The sequence below is a fragment of the Chinchilla lanigera genome, unplaced genomic scaffold (genome assembly GCF_000276665.1).
Source record: "Chinchilla lanigera isolate Chin_1 unplaced genomic scaffold, ChiLan1.0 scaffold00026, whole genome shotgun sequence".
NCBI classification, from domain to species: domain Eukaryota; kingdom Metazoa; phylum Chordata; class Mammalia; order Rodentia; family Chinchillidae; genus Chinchilla; species Chinchilla lanigera.
The window spans coordinates 19,419,772-19,435,232 of record NW_004955427.1 but is presented as its reverse complement, the minus strand read 5'-3'; the positions used below and the strand labels follow the sequence as shown (position 1 = coordinate 19,435,232).

General features: G+C 40.0%; 1 protein-coding gene across 3 annotated transcripts in view; it reads right to left on the bottom strand.

The window, feature by feature from the left end:
* The window catches only part of Maats1 (MYCBP-associated, testis expressed 1), a 61,271-nt gene that overhangs the window by 15,904 nt on the left and 29,906 nt on the right, over positions 1 to 15,461 (bottom strand). For all 3 annotated transcript variants that reach the window (XM_013515177.1, XM_005386456.1, XM_005386455.1), the window contains exons 11-17: positions 13,380 to 13,496; positions 11,828 to 11,899; positions 10,543 to 10,689; positions 7,854 to 8,075; positions 7,272 to 7,420; positions 6,489 to 6,580; positions 3,373 to 3,534 (exon numbers count right to left, since the gene is read on the bottom strand). In XM_013515177.1, coding sequence (XP_013370631.1) covers positions 3,374 to 3,534; positions 6,489 to 6,580; positions 7,272 to 7,420; positions 7,854 to 8,075; positions 10,543 to 10,689; positions 11,828 to 11,899; positions 13,380 to 13,496 — 960 coding nt within the window. In that variant the 3' untranslated portion in view covers position 3,373. The remainder of the gene's footprint in view (positions 1 to 3,372; positions 3,535 to 6,488; positions 6,581 to 7,271; positions 7,421 to 7,853; positions 8,076 to 10,542; positions 10,690 to 11,827; positions 11,900 to 13,379; positions 13,497 to 15,461) is intronic.

Sequence of the window (15,461 nt, the reverse complement as noted above, 5' to 3'; positions counted from 1 at the left end):
GGATCTCATCTTATTGAAAAGTTTTTGCACATCTAAAGAAATCACCAACAGAGTAAAAAGAAAACCCACAAATTGGGAAAAAAATTTAGCCAACTGTCCCTTGGACAAAGTACTTTTATCTAGAACATATAATTTTAAAAAATCAAGTCCCCCAAATTCAAAGACCCAATACAAAATTGGGTATCTAAATACATACTTCTCTGATAAAGAAATACAAATGGCAAATAAACACATGAAAAAATGTTCAACATCATTAGTCATTCAAGAAATGCAAATTAAAACAACACTGAGCTTTCATCTCACCCCACAGAGAATGGCTATCATCAAGAAATCAACCAGTAATAAGTACTGGAGGGGTTGTGGGGAAAAAGGGACCCTTCTCCACTGTTGGTGGGAGTATAGACTGGTACAACCACTTGGAGATCATCTGGATATTCCTCAGTAAACTAGGATTAGAGGTCCAATTCAACCCAGCTATTTCCCTTTTGGGTATTTTTTCAGAAGAACTACAAACGTCATACCACAGCAATATATGTACATCCATGTTTATAACTGTGCAATTTGTAATAGCTAAATTGTGGAAACAACCCAAATGCCCATCAGCTGAGGAATGCATAAAAAAGATGTGGTATTTTTATATAATGGAATGTTACTTAGCCATAAAGAAAGATAAACTTGAGGCTTTTGTAGGTAAATGGATGCATCTAGAGACCATACTCATAAGTGAAATAAATCAGATTGATATGTGTAAACATTGTATTGTCTCCCTAGTATAAGAACCTGAAAGAGTAAATAAAATCTAAAAGATACAATAGATATTGTGAAAGGGAAAGAAACTGCTCAAAAGGAAAGAACAACTGGGATGAGGGAAAAGAGAAAGAAAGAAAGGAAAAAATATGAGTATATATATACACAAGATAGCTAGGACAATTGTGCTATTAATTTCTATTATGTTATTGAAAGGAACAGTTAATGTTTAACTGTTTGATCCATCTTACATGCCTATATTTGTTTATCTGAGTAACCAATTTGAAGGTACCAATATGTAATCCAACAACTGTTGTTATTTTCCTATCACCTTGTCTGAAATTCTGTATTGCTTTTATTTTTATGTTGTTCTATTTATGTCTCCGTGTTTGTTAACATGTTTTGGTTCTTTTATCTTTAAAATTTTTAAAAATGCCCTTTATAAATATATCCATTATTCTCCCTAATTGTTGCAGTGAGAGATGACTTGAAGCTACGTACCACATTCTACCATAGTAGAATGTTATAAAATAGCAAACTTATAGATATTTTATAGCAAAAGTTAGAAATCAGTTGATGGCCTATGACTATGTTCCTGCTGCTCGTCATGTAGCTAGCCTGGTAAATTCAGTCAGCCTTGACTGTCTGCATCCAGCTGCTTCTTTTTGGTAATGCGCTGGGCCAATTTGATTGTGTCCAGCTTGTGTTTTTCCTTAGTTAGAAAAATATATATTTTTTCCAACTTGCTTCAAGGACTTCATGTCTCTGACAGACTGGCCCAGTCAAGGACCCATTTAACTCTACTTATTCCACTCACACCCTCTCTCCTCCTTCCCATAATGGTCCTGCATTATGATAAAGAATTCCTTTTAAGTAAACCTATTTGCTTGACAACATATGACCCAATGCATGTAAGCAATCATATAATAACCTGCTATCAGCCTTGTACTTCCTGCTTGCAAACTGCATTTAAACTGAACTCTAAGCTGATTTGCAGACTGGTGATTTGGAACTGATTCCCACCAGCATAATAGTGTAATAAAAGTTTCCTTCTAACTCCTTGGGGCAAAGAGTTTTCCATTTGGTTTGATATTAGTTTTTCTGCAACATATCTACACACTAGTAAGATTCATGCCCATTTTGTTTTATTAATTTCTATTATTTTTGTTGTCTTGGGGTCTGATTTGATCCTTTTCAAATTTCTTGAAAAGGATTGTTTAATCTTGTTTTCAACTTTTCTAAGAAATACCTTTAAGAGTACAACTTTCCACATCAGCTACTTTGGCAGTATTCCATAAATTTGATGTGTGACATTTTGGACGTTTTCAAAATATTTTCTAGTCTCTGTACTGATATTTTTTGATGAATAGGTTATTTGCAAATATACTTTTTAATTTCCAAACATTAGAATGAGCTCATCATGGATGCCTAAATTTTTTTTAATCAGAGAACACACTTTGTATCATTTCAACTACAGTATTTGAAAAGTGGTTGAGACTTGCTTTATTACCCAGTACAGAGTCAGTTTTTGTAAGTGCTGTGTATGTGCTTTACAAGAATATGCATTCTGTAGTTGCTGGGTGGGATATTTGATAAATGTCCAATACATTTTCCTAAAATTATTTATCTCAAATGTTCCATTACATTTTTTTGTTGCTGAGCCTCAATGCCTTTCCCCAACATGAGGGCACACATAGGACAAAGGAGCAGAAAATGTGCTGCCAGCCTTCCCCCTCCTCATAAGAATTTTACTTTCAGTTGATTCTAGCTGTGTACTCCAGGTAACCTGATAGGTAAGGTGGTATGTGTTAATTATGTTATTAAGAAACTTTAACTAGTGTAAAAATGACACCTGAGTAGTAAACTGCATCTAAAAGGGGAGGAATTAAAAACAACTTATCAATGGCTAATAGGAAGTTTAAAAGAGATTCTGGCCTATGGGATGTGAGATTTGTAAACCAGGGCAGCTCCTGTACATATCCAATATCAATCTCTTTTCCTTGTATAGTACTTGAGCTCTGTAAATTGGGGGCCAAAGAAAGTAACCATGTGTCCTGTACAATATGGCAAGCGCGTCTTTGGAAGAGAAGTATCTGATGCTGCCCTGCTGGAAGCCATTTCATGTCTTATGTCTTGCTGAGTAAATCCATGCTAAGTGTGGGCTATGCTAGTTACGTGACCATGAACATTCAGTTTGCGCCTACCGCCAGCCCCTGCAGAAGATGCTGGCTTGAACTGGGGCAGGCTGTGTTCCTTGTGTTGTGCTGATGACAAGCCTGGTGCATCAGAGCATTCCTTGTTCTTCTTCATCAGAATAAGTTTTAAAAAATAAAGCTCACACATTCTGCAGCTTTGTCTGTGATGGAGTACAGCTATATCCCGAAGAACTCATAGAAAGCGTCTAGAGTTCTGATTTCTAGATCTCAAGAGTCCAATTGGTATAGCATCAAGTCTAACTCTAATCATTGCAACAGTAGGTGCCCCAGCCTAGGCGGCATGGGCCAAGTGACATGGAAGTGCTTCGTTTTCTTCAACAAGGGACAATCCGTTCACATTATGCACAAAGCTGAACGATGCCATTTCTCCTCCTCTCTCTGCTTCCTTCCCTTTGGAAAACAGACTCACCTTAGCTGTCGTTCTCATTCTGAGTTCCCTCTTCAATCGCCTCGTCAGGATCTGAGCGCTCACCTTCCTGTGGCTCAGCAAAGCTCTGCTGGAGCATGGCTTCGGTGTGCCCGTGGAGGATCTGATGGGCTGCGAGAATGTGCTTCCGCTGCGCATTCCTCACTGTGCCAGAGTGACAGAAGAATCCTTACTGTGAAAGTCTGGATGAAACCATTCCCAAATGTTTTTGAGAGAGCAGTGACAAGAATGATAATTGGCAAACCGTGTATTTTCTAACTGTGTACTGACTGGATTAAGTAAAACTTATGGGCTCTCTGTTTTAGAAGAACATCTTCCAAAGGTAAACACAAACCACACCTTACTTCTGGCTACTCCGTCTATTCACTGTCTGTCTCTTTCTGGTTATTTCCTCCCTTCCAGGCTTGCCTCCAACGCACCCCTCAGCGCTCCTCTGGACCGCCTAAATCTTGCCTTTTTGCAAAACCCAGCTCATGTCCCAGTCCCTCCAAGGGGTCTGCCTTGATTGGGCCAATCCACATTTGCCATCTACCTGCATGCATTTGTACACATCCATGAAGCATCAAAGCACTTGATGTGCATTACTTTGATTTCTAACTACACATAAGCGGTTACAAATGACTGATTACCCTTAATGGGACTCTTGTCTCAGACTTGTGTTTGAACCTTGCTTAGCTCCTAACATTAGAGGGTGCTATTGGTTGATGATAAGTGTCTGAGTTAATGGCTTTAAGAGGTGGTCCTAGCTCCAAACTCTAAGAATATTTGTTCCTGAGTCTTAGTTCAGACAATTTTAAACAACTAAGCCCTTGGGAAGGGAGGGCGTTGACATCGACTATGATGACGATGACGATGACAATGGTGATGATGTGATGATGACATGACCAGTTATCATTTGTCCTTGCTATATGCCAGGCACCGATTTAAGCTGAATTATTCATTTAATTCCCCCACAAGCCTAAAACAAAATATTAATAACCTCACTTTCAGAAGAAGAAACAGATATAAAGCAGTTAGACTACCTAACGTCATACAGCTGGTAAATGACAATCAAAGTAATAGGGACTTTTTGCTACTTGAGAATCAACTGCTTTACATAGGGGAATTCGCACAGCCCCTTACTGTACTGTGCAGTGGTATGAAAAAGTAGGGGCGGGTGCTGGAGCCACATAGATCGTGACTCAACTCTGTGAGATATGTGTTTCTATCACTAATTTTCTTAACCAAAAAATGAGACTAAGCCTACAGCTGTAGGAAGCAATCAAGATAATGTACCTTTTGAAATGCTTAGTGTACTGCCTGGAACATTCTGGTATTTAAAATTTGGCCGCTACTGTTATTTTACACCTCTCTTTAAGGTCTTTCCGATCCACCAACTTTCTAAAAAGTGAGCTATCTCAAAGTGGTCTATGTATAAATTATGTTGATTTTGGAGAATGAGGATATCTACTATAGGTAGTTTTCATGTGACAAGAAGAACAAAAGTTCCTAGTGTGTATTCTCTATCCATAGAGCTGTGATTTGGCATAAATATAGAGGAAAGAGCCCATGGATTTGCCCAACTTGCCCACAGACAATTCCTTCTGGGTTCCTGCTGTTGAAGGTCTCTCTCCAGATCTTTCCCCTCAAATCCAAGAGGATACAGTGAATACTAAGCCTGTTATTTTTTCATCTCCTTGAAGACCCCCAAGCAGAATGGTTTCAAGGAAGGCAGGCCTAACTTGGGATCTGGGAGAAGTAGAAAAGAGCTGCATATTTTCTTTTTTTTTTTGGTTTTTCTCCGGTACCGGGAACTGAACTCATGACCTTACGCTGCCAGGCAGGCGCTTTTGCCGCTGAGCTAAATCCCCAGCCCCAAGCTGCATATTTTCTTAAGGATCTAGAATTAAATAAGGTCCCTTTTATAATGTAAGGGGATACAGAAACCTGTATTACTTGGCTTGAAAATGAAACTTTGATGGTACAGGCACTTTTATACACTGCTCATGGGAGTAGGAATTGGACCAATACTTTTGTGGCACATTAGGTAAACTGAAATATAAAATGAAATATAAAATGTTGATTTCCCATTTGCCATCAACTGTACTGCTATGAATTTACTCTCAGAAGCATGGACAGGATATGTGCAAAATGTATTGATTTTAGTAATATTAAGTAATAAAAAAGCTGGAAGCAAATTAACTGCTTCTTGCTAGGAGGAATTGGTTTTAAAATCACACAACCTGCTGGGTGTGGTGGCACACATCTGTGATCCCAGCCCTCAGGAGACTGAGGCAGGAGGATCACCAGGCATTTGAGGCTAGCCTGAGTTACATAATGAGTTTGAGGCCACCCCAAACTACTAAGCAAGACCCTGTGTCCAAAAATAAAAGGCAGTTATTCATTCTAGTGTTTTAGAACTCTCTCATCCCTTTGTCCCTGTGTAAGTAATCAAATATCGCACTCTTCTCCTTAAACCTGTCCAGAAGTTCCCTGCACAAACCCGAAAATTTCCAAGCTGCTATCTTGCATAAACATTGATCTCGTCCTAATTGTACACTTCTCTCTGGGATCATACCTGCTGCCAACAGTCTCAGCGCTCTGAAAGAACCTTCCTTTTTAATGACATATTTTTCTCTCCTTCTCTGTTGTCTAAACACATCATTCTTAAAACCATGCCACTTTCACTTTTGACAAATGATAACTTGGGGCATTTATACTTCGATGCAGTCCCCGCAGGAACATGTTATTTATGACTCTGGTGGGGCAGCAGAATACATGCAGATCCTTCAGGTATTCCCACTTTTCAGCACCCACAATTCACATGTCCTGACTGCAAAAGGCTCCTACAGTTTGAATCACAGAATAAACCTCTTCCGGGAACAAGTTCTGGTAATCTGTCAAGCTTTGTAGAAGCTCGTCCCCTCTCTATTAGAGGAGATTCTATTCTATAATCAGACAGCAAAAAAGGAAATGTGACAAGTTCTGAAACAAGAAAACTCAGTCCTTAGTCATCACAAATTTCCCCATCCCTCTGCTTAGTTTTAAATTTCTGGGATACTGCAAATAATATACCTCACTTTAAAAATCCCAAAGCGATGCATCTCCGTGGGGCTCACCTTTCTCTTTGATGAAGTCCTTTTGCACCTCTGGGATCAGAAAACTATAAACCAACTCGGCAACAATCTCCTCCGACTGAAGATGAGTTCGTCTAAAAAAATTTTAAAAATTAAATGATTTCCTTTTCTCCCCTTGAGTTGCTGATTTATACTTAGATCTTTCTTGCTTGTTTAAAAAAACTCCACTGCCTAAGTCTTTTTTTTTTTTTTTGGTTTGTTTGTTTTTTTTCCAGTACCAGGAATTGAGCTCACAACCTTGCACTTGCCAGGCAGACACTGTGCTGCTGAGCTAAGTCCCCAGACCCCCACTGCCCAAGTCTTGCTGTCACGTTTTCCTTGACTGAGTGATCTGCAATATCACATTCCTGGCGAGCTAGTTTAAATTCCATGGAAAATTTAGATTTGACCCTACCCTTCATTCACTAGCCTACTAGAGAGGGAATTTTAGAAATACAGCTCAGGCATAGAAGCTAAGAACTTGGGGATCAAGTCCAAATAGTGTTGGACGCATGTATCTGTATGCGTTCAAGCCTTGGAATACTGAAAGCACACAGTATGAAAGTAATCCAGATTGCAGAGCACAGCTGAGGTTTTAATTGCCCATGCTCCTACTATACAGGGGTATAGGTATGTTAGCTTCTAAAGAGTTGTGCTAATAAAACAACAGCCACCAAAGCGTGAGTCTGTTTCTCTTAAGTGGTGAACTCTTACACTACTGAAAAATTGTATGTGAGGAACAGCAGGTGGGCTGTCCATTCTACGGTTGCTTCTCTGGGTATGTACCGGCTTTCCATCTCATAAGCGATGTCATTGATTTCCTCTGCCATCTTTTCTATTTCTGCTCGGGCTTGTTCTTCAGCAGTATTCTCTTCAGTATTCAATATTATGTCTTCCAGATAGGAGGTTACAGTACTTCGGTGAACTTTAATCACCTGCAAAAAAGCAAAAATGTCCCTACTTACTAAGAACATCTACTATAAACAAAGCCAGAAAAACACACAAACATCAGCTAACCTTTATTTATTTATTTATTTGTTTGTTTGTTCATTTTTTTGGTCTTTATGAGACAGGGTCTCGCTATGCAGTTCAAGCTGGCCTTGAGCTCACTTTGTAGCCCAGGCTGGCCTCAAACTCACAACGATCCTCCTGCCTCAGCCTCCCAAGCACTGGGATTACAGGCATGTGCCACCATGCCTGGCCACTGACCTTCATTTAAAGCCTGCATATTTCATTCATATAGTAGGAATCCAGTGCATATTTTATCGAATAAATGAAAAGCAAGACCCAATGCTATTTTATATCAGGAGAATCCTTTGGTTTGACATCTCCTTCCAGGAGCATCTGCACACCAGCTGCCCTACTTGCCTCCTTAAATATCTGGTCCTCCTCCTGCAGCCGCCAGTGCTCCACCTGGCGCCTGCCACTCTCCTCGGCTTCCCGTATCCGGCGCTGGCGCTCGGCCAGCATGGCAAAGGCGTGGATCCGCCTCTCCTCCTGTAGTCGCACAAGTTCTTTGGACAGGAAGTCAAGCATGTCTGCCAGCACCCTTCCTTCCAGGCCAGCCAAGTGGTTTTCAATCTGTGACACCTTAAAAGGAACAATAACGCAACTTGAAGGATACAAATTCCACTGCAAATGGTGATTTTTAGGACAGCTAAACTCCTGAGAATCAATTCACTGCCAGGACGCATCTAGTTTTTATTGGGAATGTTATCTCTCACTTGGCCCTATCCCAAGTTCTTACTAGGAAAACTGATTAAAAACTTAGATACGAACTATTAGATTCCTCAGTAAGTCACTGAGGATCACAATCCCCAAATTATGAACATGTAGCAAAACATTTCTGTTAGCAGTCACACAAATGTATTGTTTTCTTTCAATTTTATCCAGAAGGTCAAGAGTATCTTCCCAGGTATGAAAGGAAATCTTAGGGTTCTTATTAAAGATAATATTGAGGCTGAATACAATAGAATCTCCTAGAAATTCACTCATAATATCTTTTAATTTTTTATTGGTTGCTCTTCTCACACAAGGTTGAGGAATTTCAAGATCCTGAATAACACAAAAGTAGACAACTTTTTTAAAAATAATTTTAAAGTCATTAACAACTATCTTTGAAAGAGTACAGGAAAAAGCCTAAATTCTATGTCATCGTTGAGTAAAATAAGGAGCCCGTGGAGCTCCCAGCCAAGAGCAAGCCCTTGCATCTCTCTACGGATCTCTGTGTGGTGAAGCAAATACGTAAGATGATTTGTCCTGCGCCCTTCATCCTGTGCCTCGCCTACCCAAGGTTTAAGGGAAAAAGCTCTCGTTCCAGCCCTCTGCTGCTTTAACACTGGCCATCTCCCCTGCGCTCATTCCCCTTTCTGGTTTGTACATGGAGGGATGGAATTCCCACAGGTCTCAAGGGCAATTTGGCTAGTGGGTGAAATTACCAGCCAGGTGTAGTCGCCAGCCCCAACATCCTCAACCTCATCCTCACCCACTCCCTAGCCCACATACTTCCTAACCTCCAAGTTTAACTGTACTTATATCCTAGGGAACGATGGAAAGAAAGGGTGAAACTAGAGCATTTTACTACTGCACTCATAATGGACATTTGGTCCAGAGATCACAAATGGATTCTGTCCCTGTCTGCAGAGATCATAAGCTCCCTCACTTGGGGGACAGTCATAACCCTTTAGGTCCTAGATGCTGGGTGTGGTAGCTCATAACTATGCTCCCAGACTTGGAGGCTGAAGCAGGAGGATTGCCTCAAGTTCAAAGCCAACCTATGCTACACAGAAGGACTCTGTCTCAAAGAAATCAAACAAACAAACAACACTTCAGGTGCTAAGATGGTCACATGTTCATTTCCAGCCTCCTTCCTCAACAGGGACTTTGGGGACACTCGTGTAGCACAATCTAATTTGAAATTAAGTAAACACATTTAGAAAGGTCATTCTCCTGCAGTCACATCCTGTAATGCATCACGTAACTGGGCACTGCGTATTGGCACCATCCTACACCTGCTCCCCCAAGCTCAGTGACCATCTACGGGGATGCCAACAAGTAAAATTAAAGTCGTCATCATTTCCAAGATTTCTGCCATTTGTGCTCAACTCCCATGTAGCACAAAGTTATATGTGTGATTAAAGGTGGGTACTGTAGATGTTACTATTTTTAGCACTAAACTCTGTAAATTAATTGTTTTTCAGAATGACTTACAGATGATAAAGTAAATAAGACTAAAAGTATTTATACTATAGTGAACAATATTAAAAAGTGTGTACACTTAGACAAACCTTGGAAGAGAACAGCAAAATTATTTATAGTAGCTGGTTTACAGCTGCAATTCTCAGCTGCTTCAGGTAGCAAGAGAGGCCAGGAGGTCAGGACGAATATTATCAAACACCTTGAGGTAGCAACATATATTATTTATAGGCAGTTCAGTGAGAACGGGCTATATATGACTACAAAATTCAGCAGGACTGATGTTCTAAAATAAACCTCATGTCTCCCTTCATCATATTGTTTTATTACTTATTCATTCTGCTAAAAGTCCTTAATAATTAGAATACAATAGAGTTAAGAAAAATTGAATAGGTGAAAAAAGAAGAATCAAGATATATTATGTAATATATCAAGATATGTTACGTGCACATTCCCTGTGATGAATGTGATCATTATGTATATCCAAAGTGAACCAATAAAATTAATTTTTAAAATAAACAAAAGAAGTTATGAACTGTTTTGGAAGTTATGAACTTTTAAAAAAAGAAAAACTGAAAGGGAAAAAAGTCTCAAAGTTGAAAAAATGGATTTGTTTTGTTTTCAAGGTTTTTGCTTTTGTTTTTGTTTTGCAAAGAAAGAAAAAGATGCTATATTCAAATTCAGTTCAATAAATGCCACCCCCACCCCACTTCAAATTATGGACTGCAGCACCATTAAGAATGCTGATAGAGTATTGGGATTGTAGGGGGGTTTTAATCCTTTCATTCATTGTTTTATAATGTCGCTTGCGTCATTGAAACAAAAACAAGAAGGAGAATGGAAGCAAAGGAAGAGGGGGAACCTTGTGCTCGTGTAAGTTCCTCTGCCGCTGCAAGGCCAGGGTCACTTGCTTCTCGGCTTTTTTCAGCAGCTTCTCGTCTTCTTGTAGCGCATGGCTGGTGCGCAGCTCCTGGATCAACTCCAATCGCTTTTCTTTCCCCTCAAACATCTGTAGCAAATAAATCAAAGACAGATTTGCGCGTTCCCGACCTTTGTGCCAAACGCTAGGAGTCGCGCGCTGCCATCTGTGCGACATGAGCGAGCAGCGAGCAGGAGGTCTGTCCTGCTGGGGGACTCCCGAGGCAGGCCCGCTCCACAGCGCTGGAATTCGGCCCTCTCCTGCACCTCAGCTCAGCGCAGGGTTCTGTTCTCAGAGAGCTCTATGCTCAGATTCTGAAAAAGACTCTTACAGAAAAGGCGACAACTGTAAGGGCATATTAAGAAACTAGAATGCTCTCCTCAGTTTCTCGGGGTCCTTCCCTAAGAATCCTAGGGAATGGCTTTTATCACAGTCATGGTTCTGTTTTCAATAAATATGCCGCTGGTTTGGAACGCACAGTCTGCTATCTGCACGTCACTGGGTACTTTTCCTGGGAGACAGGAAAAGAAATTAAAGAACACAAATTGAGTGCAAGCTGCCTCTTCCCTGGCTCCCTGGACTGATCACAACGGAGGCACCTAGGAGTCACAGCAGTGTGGGAGAAGATGAAGCAATGCCTGGCTCAGGCTTTACAGTCAGGAAGGTCAGCGTCAAATTTGCTGTCAATTACTAAACCTTTCTCAGACTCAGGTTATTTGCCGATAACATGAGATTTCTCATAAAAAATAATTAAAATGAGAAAATATATGTAGAACAAAAATATATGACATGGGGATGTAATAGGGGTTTTCAGCCATACTTATTAACTATTTCATTTTATAATGCAGATATTGCTAGCTGTATACAAACTCAAGTAACTATCCCGTGTCTTGGAAAATTAGAGCATCCACTTGGTTTGTAACGCTTTCATGGTAAAAGTTCAGGTGAAAAAATCCGTGCAGTAGTTTCAGGGAAGAAGTAAGTTTTACACCACATTAGTCAGAAATGTGCCGAGCGGCACACATCCTTCCTTTTGCCTTCCTTGACCCTGCAACACCTGCCTAGGCAATGGTGGGCCTAGCAGGGCGAGGGCAGGTGATTCGCATATAGAGCTGCATAGGACAGCAAGGTGCAGGAGGGACTTCGCCCCAACAAATCAAGAATGTGTGCATTCCAAAAACATCATTCTCAAACAAAAGACATAGGGCCGGTGGTTGGCCCTACGTACCATGTTCTGGACGACTCTGCCACGCAGTAACCTCTGAAGGTAGATCACAGCCATTTCTATGTCTTCTTCTTCCTGAAAGAACAGAGGGAGAGACAAGCAGCTTGAGAACAGCAGCTGTCTACGTGTCAAATATTTTCTCAGGACTTATTCCAAGCAAAAGCGACAGTGCCAGACACCCTTGATGAATTTAAAGAGAAATAAAGCACCGTCTCTGCCCTCGTTGAACATGCGGTATTTTAAATGGTACTTACTACTCTTTAAAATTTCTGACTACTTTTCATCATAAATAATACGTCATTACCAGGTGATACTAATGTATAAAAACAAATCTTAGGACTGCCATTCGATCCCTGCAAGTGATGCCAACAAAATCTTTCTGCTGCAAAATCTTTTTCCAGCAAAGTCTTTCCTGAAGAAACAAGTATTGCTTATAATATCCTTTCCGCGCAGGTATTTTCACGTTTGGTCAGGAGTGAACAAAGAATATAGCCCGTCCGTTATTAGAGTGAGACATTCTCTTGGGAGTTTAACCTAAATTGGTAAAATCAGAGTAACCTGGGCAAGACTAACCATCAATAAAAGCCACTGTAAATAACTGTCACAGCAGAGAGTATGCTCTGGAAATCAAATGAAGGCTCCTCTCGGTGTAAAGGAAGCAGCAGCCCAGTGATGGCCTCAATATCTGTGAAAGATAGCGTGCAACCAGAGCCCTGCATGGCATCCGGGAAAGGAGCACAGCCTGGCCGGGTAGTGGGAGCACCTGGGTCCCTTCCCAGAGGCCGCTCATTGGGGGAGGTAACAGGCATTAGGAAGATCTCTCTTTGACATCCCACGATGGCCTAGCAAAGACCCAACGTCTGGAGCAGGGGCGGGCTACTTCTTGGGAGGACTGTCCTCTAGAGGAGGTCTCTGCTTGCAGTCAGACGGACAGCCATCACCAGCCGTTCTAGCTCTCTCTGTGGAGCAGTAACTTTGCACTGTGGCATCCCCGGCAGTTCCTTGTGGGTTTGTTCAGCCCGAGTCCAGCTGAAATCCTAACCAAGCCTGACGCCTTGCCCAAACTGAGTTAGGTGACAAGTGGCCTTGGTCAGGGTGACCCCTGAGCCATTCTTTGCCCAGATGCCAGCCTGTCTTGGAGACACCTGTGGCATTTCGTTCACTTTGACTCCCACAGTCATCAACCGCTCCCTGTGTGAAAAGACAGAATGTGATTGCTCATTGTTCGACCTTCTTTTCCTGTTTGGCATACGTGACGTTACCTTCTGATGCCTCCTTTCCAAGCGAAGATTGTTCATTCTTTGTGTTTTCACTCTTCAAAAGACTGGGTATAGATTTCACTTCATTTCACTTTGTGTGCGTGTGTGTGTGTGTGTGTGTGTGTGTGTGTGTGTGTGTGATGTTTAGTGCATAAGAATAAAGAGAAAATCAATTTTGAATCAGAGCTTGAGAAATGAACACTGTTAAACCGGACTTGTTTTCAACCCCAACTATTGTAAGAGTGAACTGACCACAATACTGAATTTAGCTCTTCCAATAAAAGTTTCAAACTTACATTGGAAGTCATTGTCAAGCTTGGGGTCGGCAGCCGAGGCTCAGGTATGGGCTTTCTCTGAAGGAAGCGTAGAGGTTTCTTTGCTTCAAGAACTTTATTCTTCTCATCCAACAAGGCCTGAAATAATACCAACAAATGTCACCTTGTATCTCTATCTTTTCTTCCACTATCAGATGCAGGGTGCAGATCAGAAATAACATCTCTGTGCTATGCTGTGTCAGTTTGAACAAAGTCTGAGGGACACTATGACACTCCTCAGGATAGGTTAAGCACTGGATAAATACAGTACATGCTCTTAGTGTATTCATTTTCATCAAAATTTGGCGAAATTTAAATTTTTTTCTTGGAATTTTTTTAAAGGTTCTGTCTTGCTTGTACACATAAAACCTCTAAGTCCCATTTTTTCACAGGGGCTAATTTGCTCTTTTAAATGAATGCCTGCACAACAGTAAATTTTCCTGTGCAGTAAAAGACCGAAATACTTTGGACGTTTTATTGTCATAGGGGAACAGAAGAGCACTAAATGACAATTGTCTCAGAGTAGAGAGATTTTTGTCCTTTGGTACTGAAGCCTGCATATCTAGAGTTTTCTACAAAAATTAATTTGTCTGCTAGTGAGAGTGTGTATGTATTTTTGCATACTGTTTTTTTTAACTTGTCATCACTGAAAGCCTTGCCAAAATTACACAAGAGATTTTGTTCATTGATTTCATTTTAGCCATAGACGAACAGTTTTAAAAGTACCAATAATTCTAATGTTTTGTGATTTTAAAATCATGCTTTAATTTTCTATCATATAATAACTTTACTGTTTATTTCCCATGAAAACATAAATAAGTGATATTTTTAAAACACCAAACTAAAAACTGGAAGTAGTAAAAATATGCAAACTATAAGAGCAATTTAAAACACCCTAACCGGGGGCTGGGGATTTAGCTCAGCGGCACAGTGCCTGCCTGGCAAGTGCAAGGTCGTGAGTTCAAAAAAAAATAAAACACCCTAACCAGTCGTAATGGAGTTTCTGTGTTTCTTCAAAAATAAGTGACTATGGAAGTTATAATTGTATTAAATTAATGCTAATAATTTGGATATTTTATTTTATTTTTGGCTGCTAGGGTAACTTTAGCCCTCAAACAAGCATTTGTTTTCCAAAAGAGTCTACCAATCAGTTTTTTTGTCTGTTTATAAAATCCATTGATTAAACACATTTGCTTGTTTTTGAGTATATTAAAATGTATTGTCTGATGACATTTTCTCTCAGTTGCACCATTTGAAGCAATCACCAGCCTGGAGTTGAAAAACATTTCAGGTTTTTTTGTTTATTTGATTATGCTTTTGATTGGACTTCTTAACCAGATGTTTTCTTTACTTGTGAAAATCATTTTTAATATTTTCTTTAAATTTCAATCAATTTTTCTTTTTGCCTTATATTTAAAATTTATTAGTTTGTTGAATAGGAAACATCTACATAGATGCAACAAAGCATCAAAAATATATTCCAATATAAATTATAGCAAGAGTGTCCTGAAAATATTGCACTGTGTCAATTCTTTTACACCATTCTGGATATTTCTCCTCCATGATTTCTATGCCATAGCTTATAAAGTATTTTTTAAAAATACTTTACCACCTGTACCATCATATCTCTGTGGTTTTGGATACTCAAAATAATGTAATCTTAAGACTAACATAAACTGGAATGTCTGTTTATCAGCTGACACTCAGTGACTCTCTTCAGTATTCAAAATTGAGAGTCCATGTAATTGCATTTCACCCCAAATCCAAGAGGGGAGATTTTTTTAAATGGACACTAAAATAGTACAAAGCCTCGGATACCGATAGCTGCAACAAACATTAAACAGCTGAAACTCCTAGCCAAGTTTACCTCATTTCATATTTCCTGAGACCAGATGTTAGGGTGTGAACAGAAAAAAACTAAAGACATACCAAAACAACAAACAAAAACAGAACAAACAACAACAAAAACCCCACAATGTACAGCCTAAATAAACAGAGCAGCCGGACTTAGGTGTGTAGTCCCTAGATAATTTTATGTGTATGTTCTTCCAAACTGAAGAAATA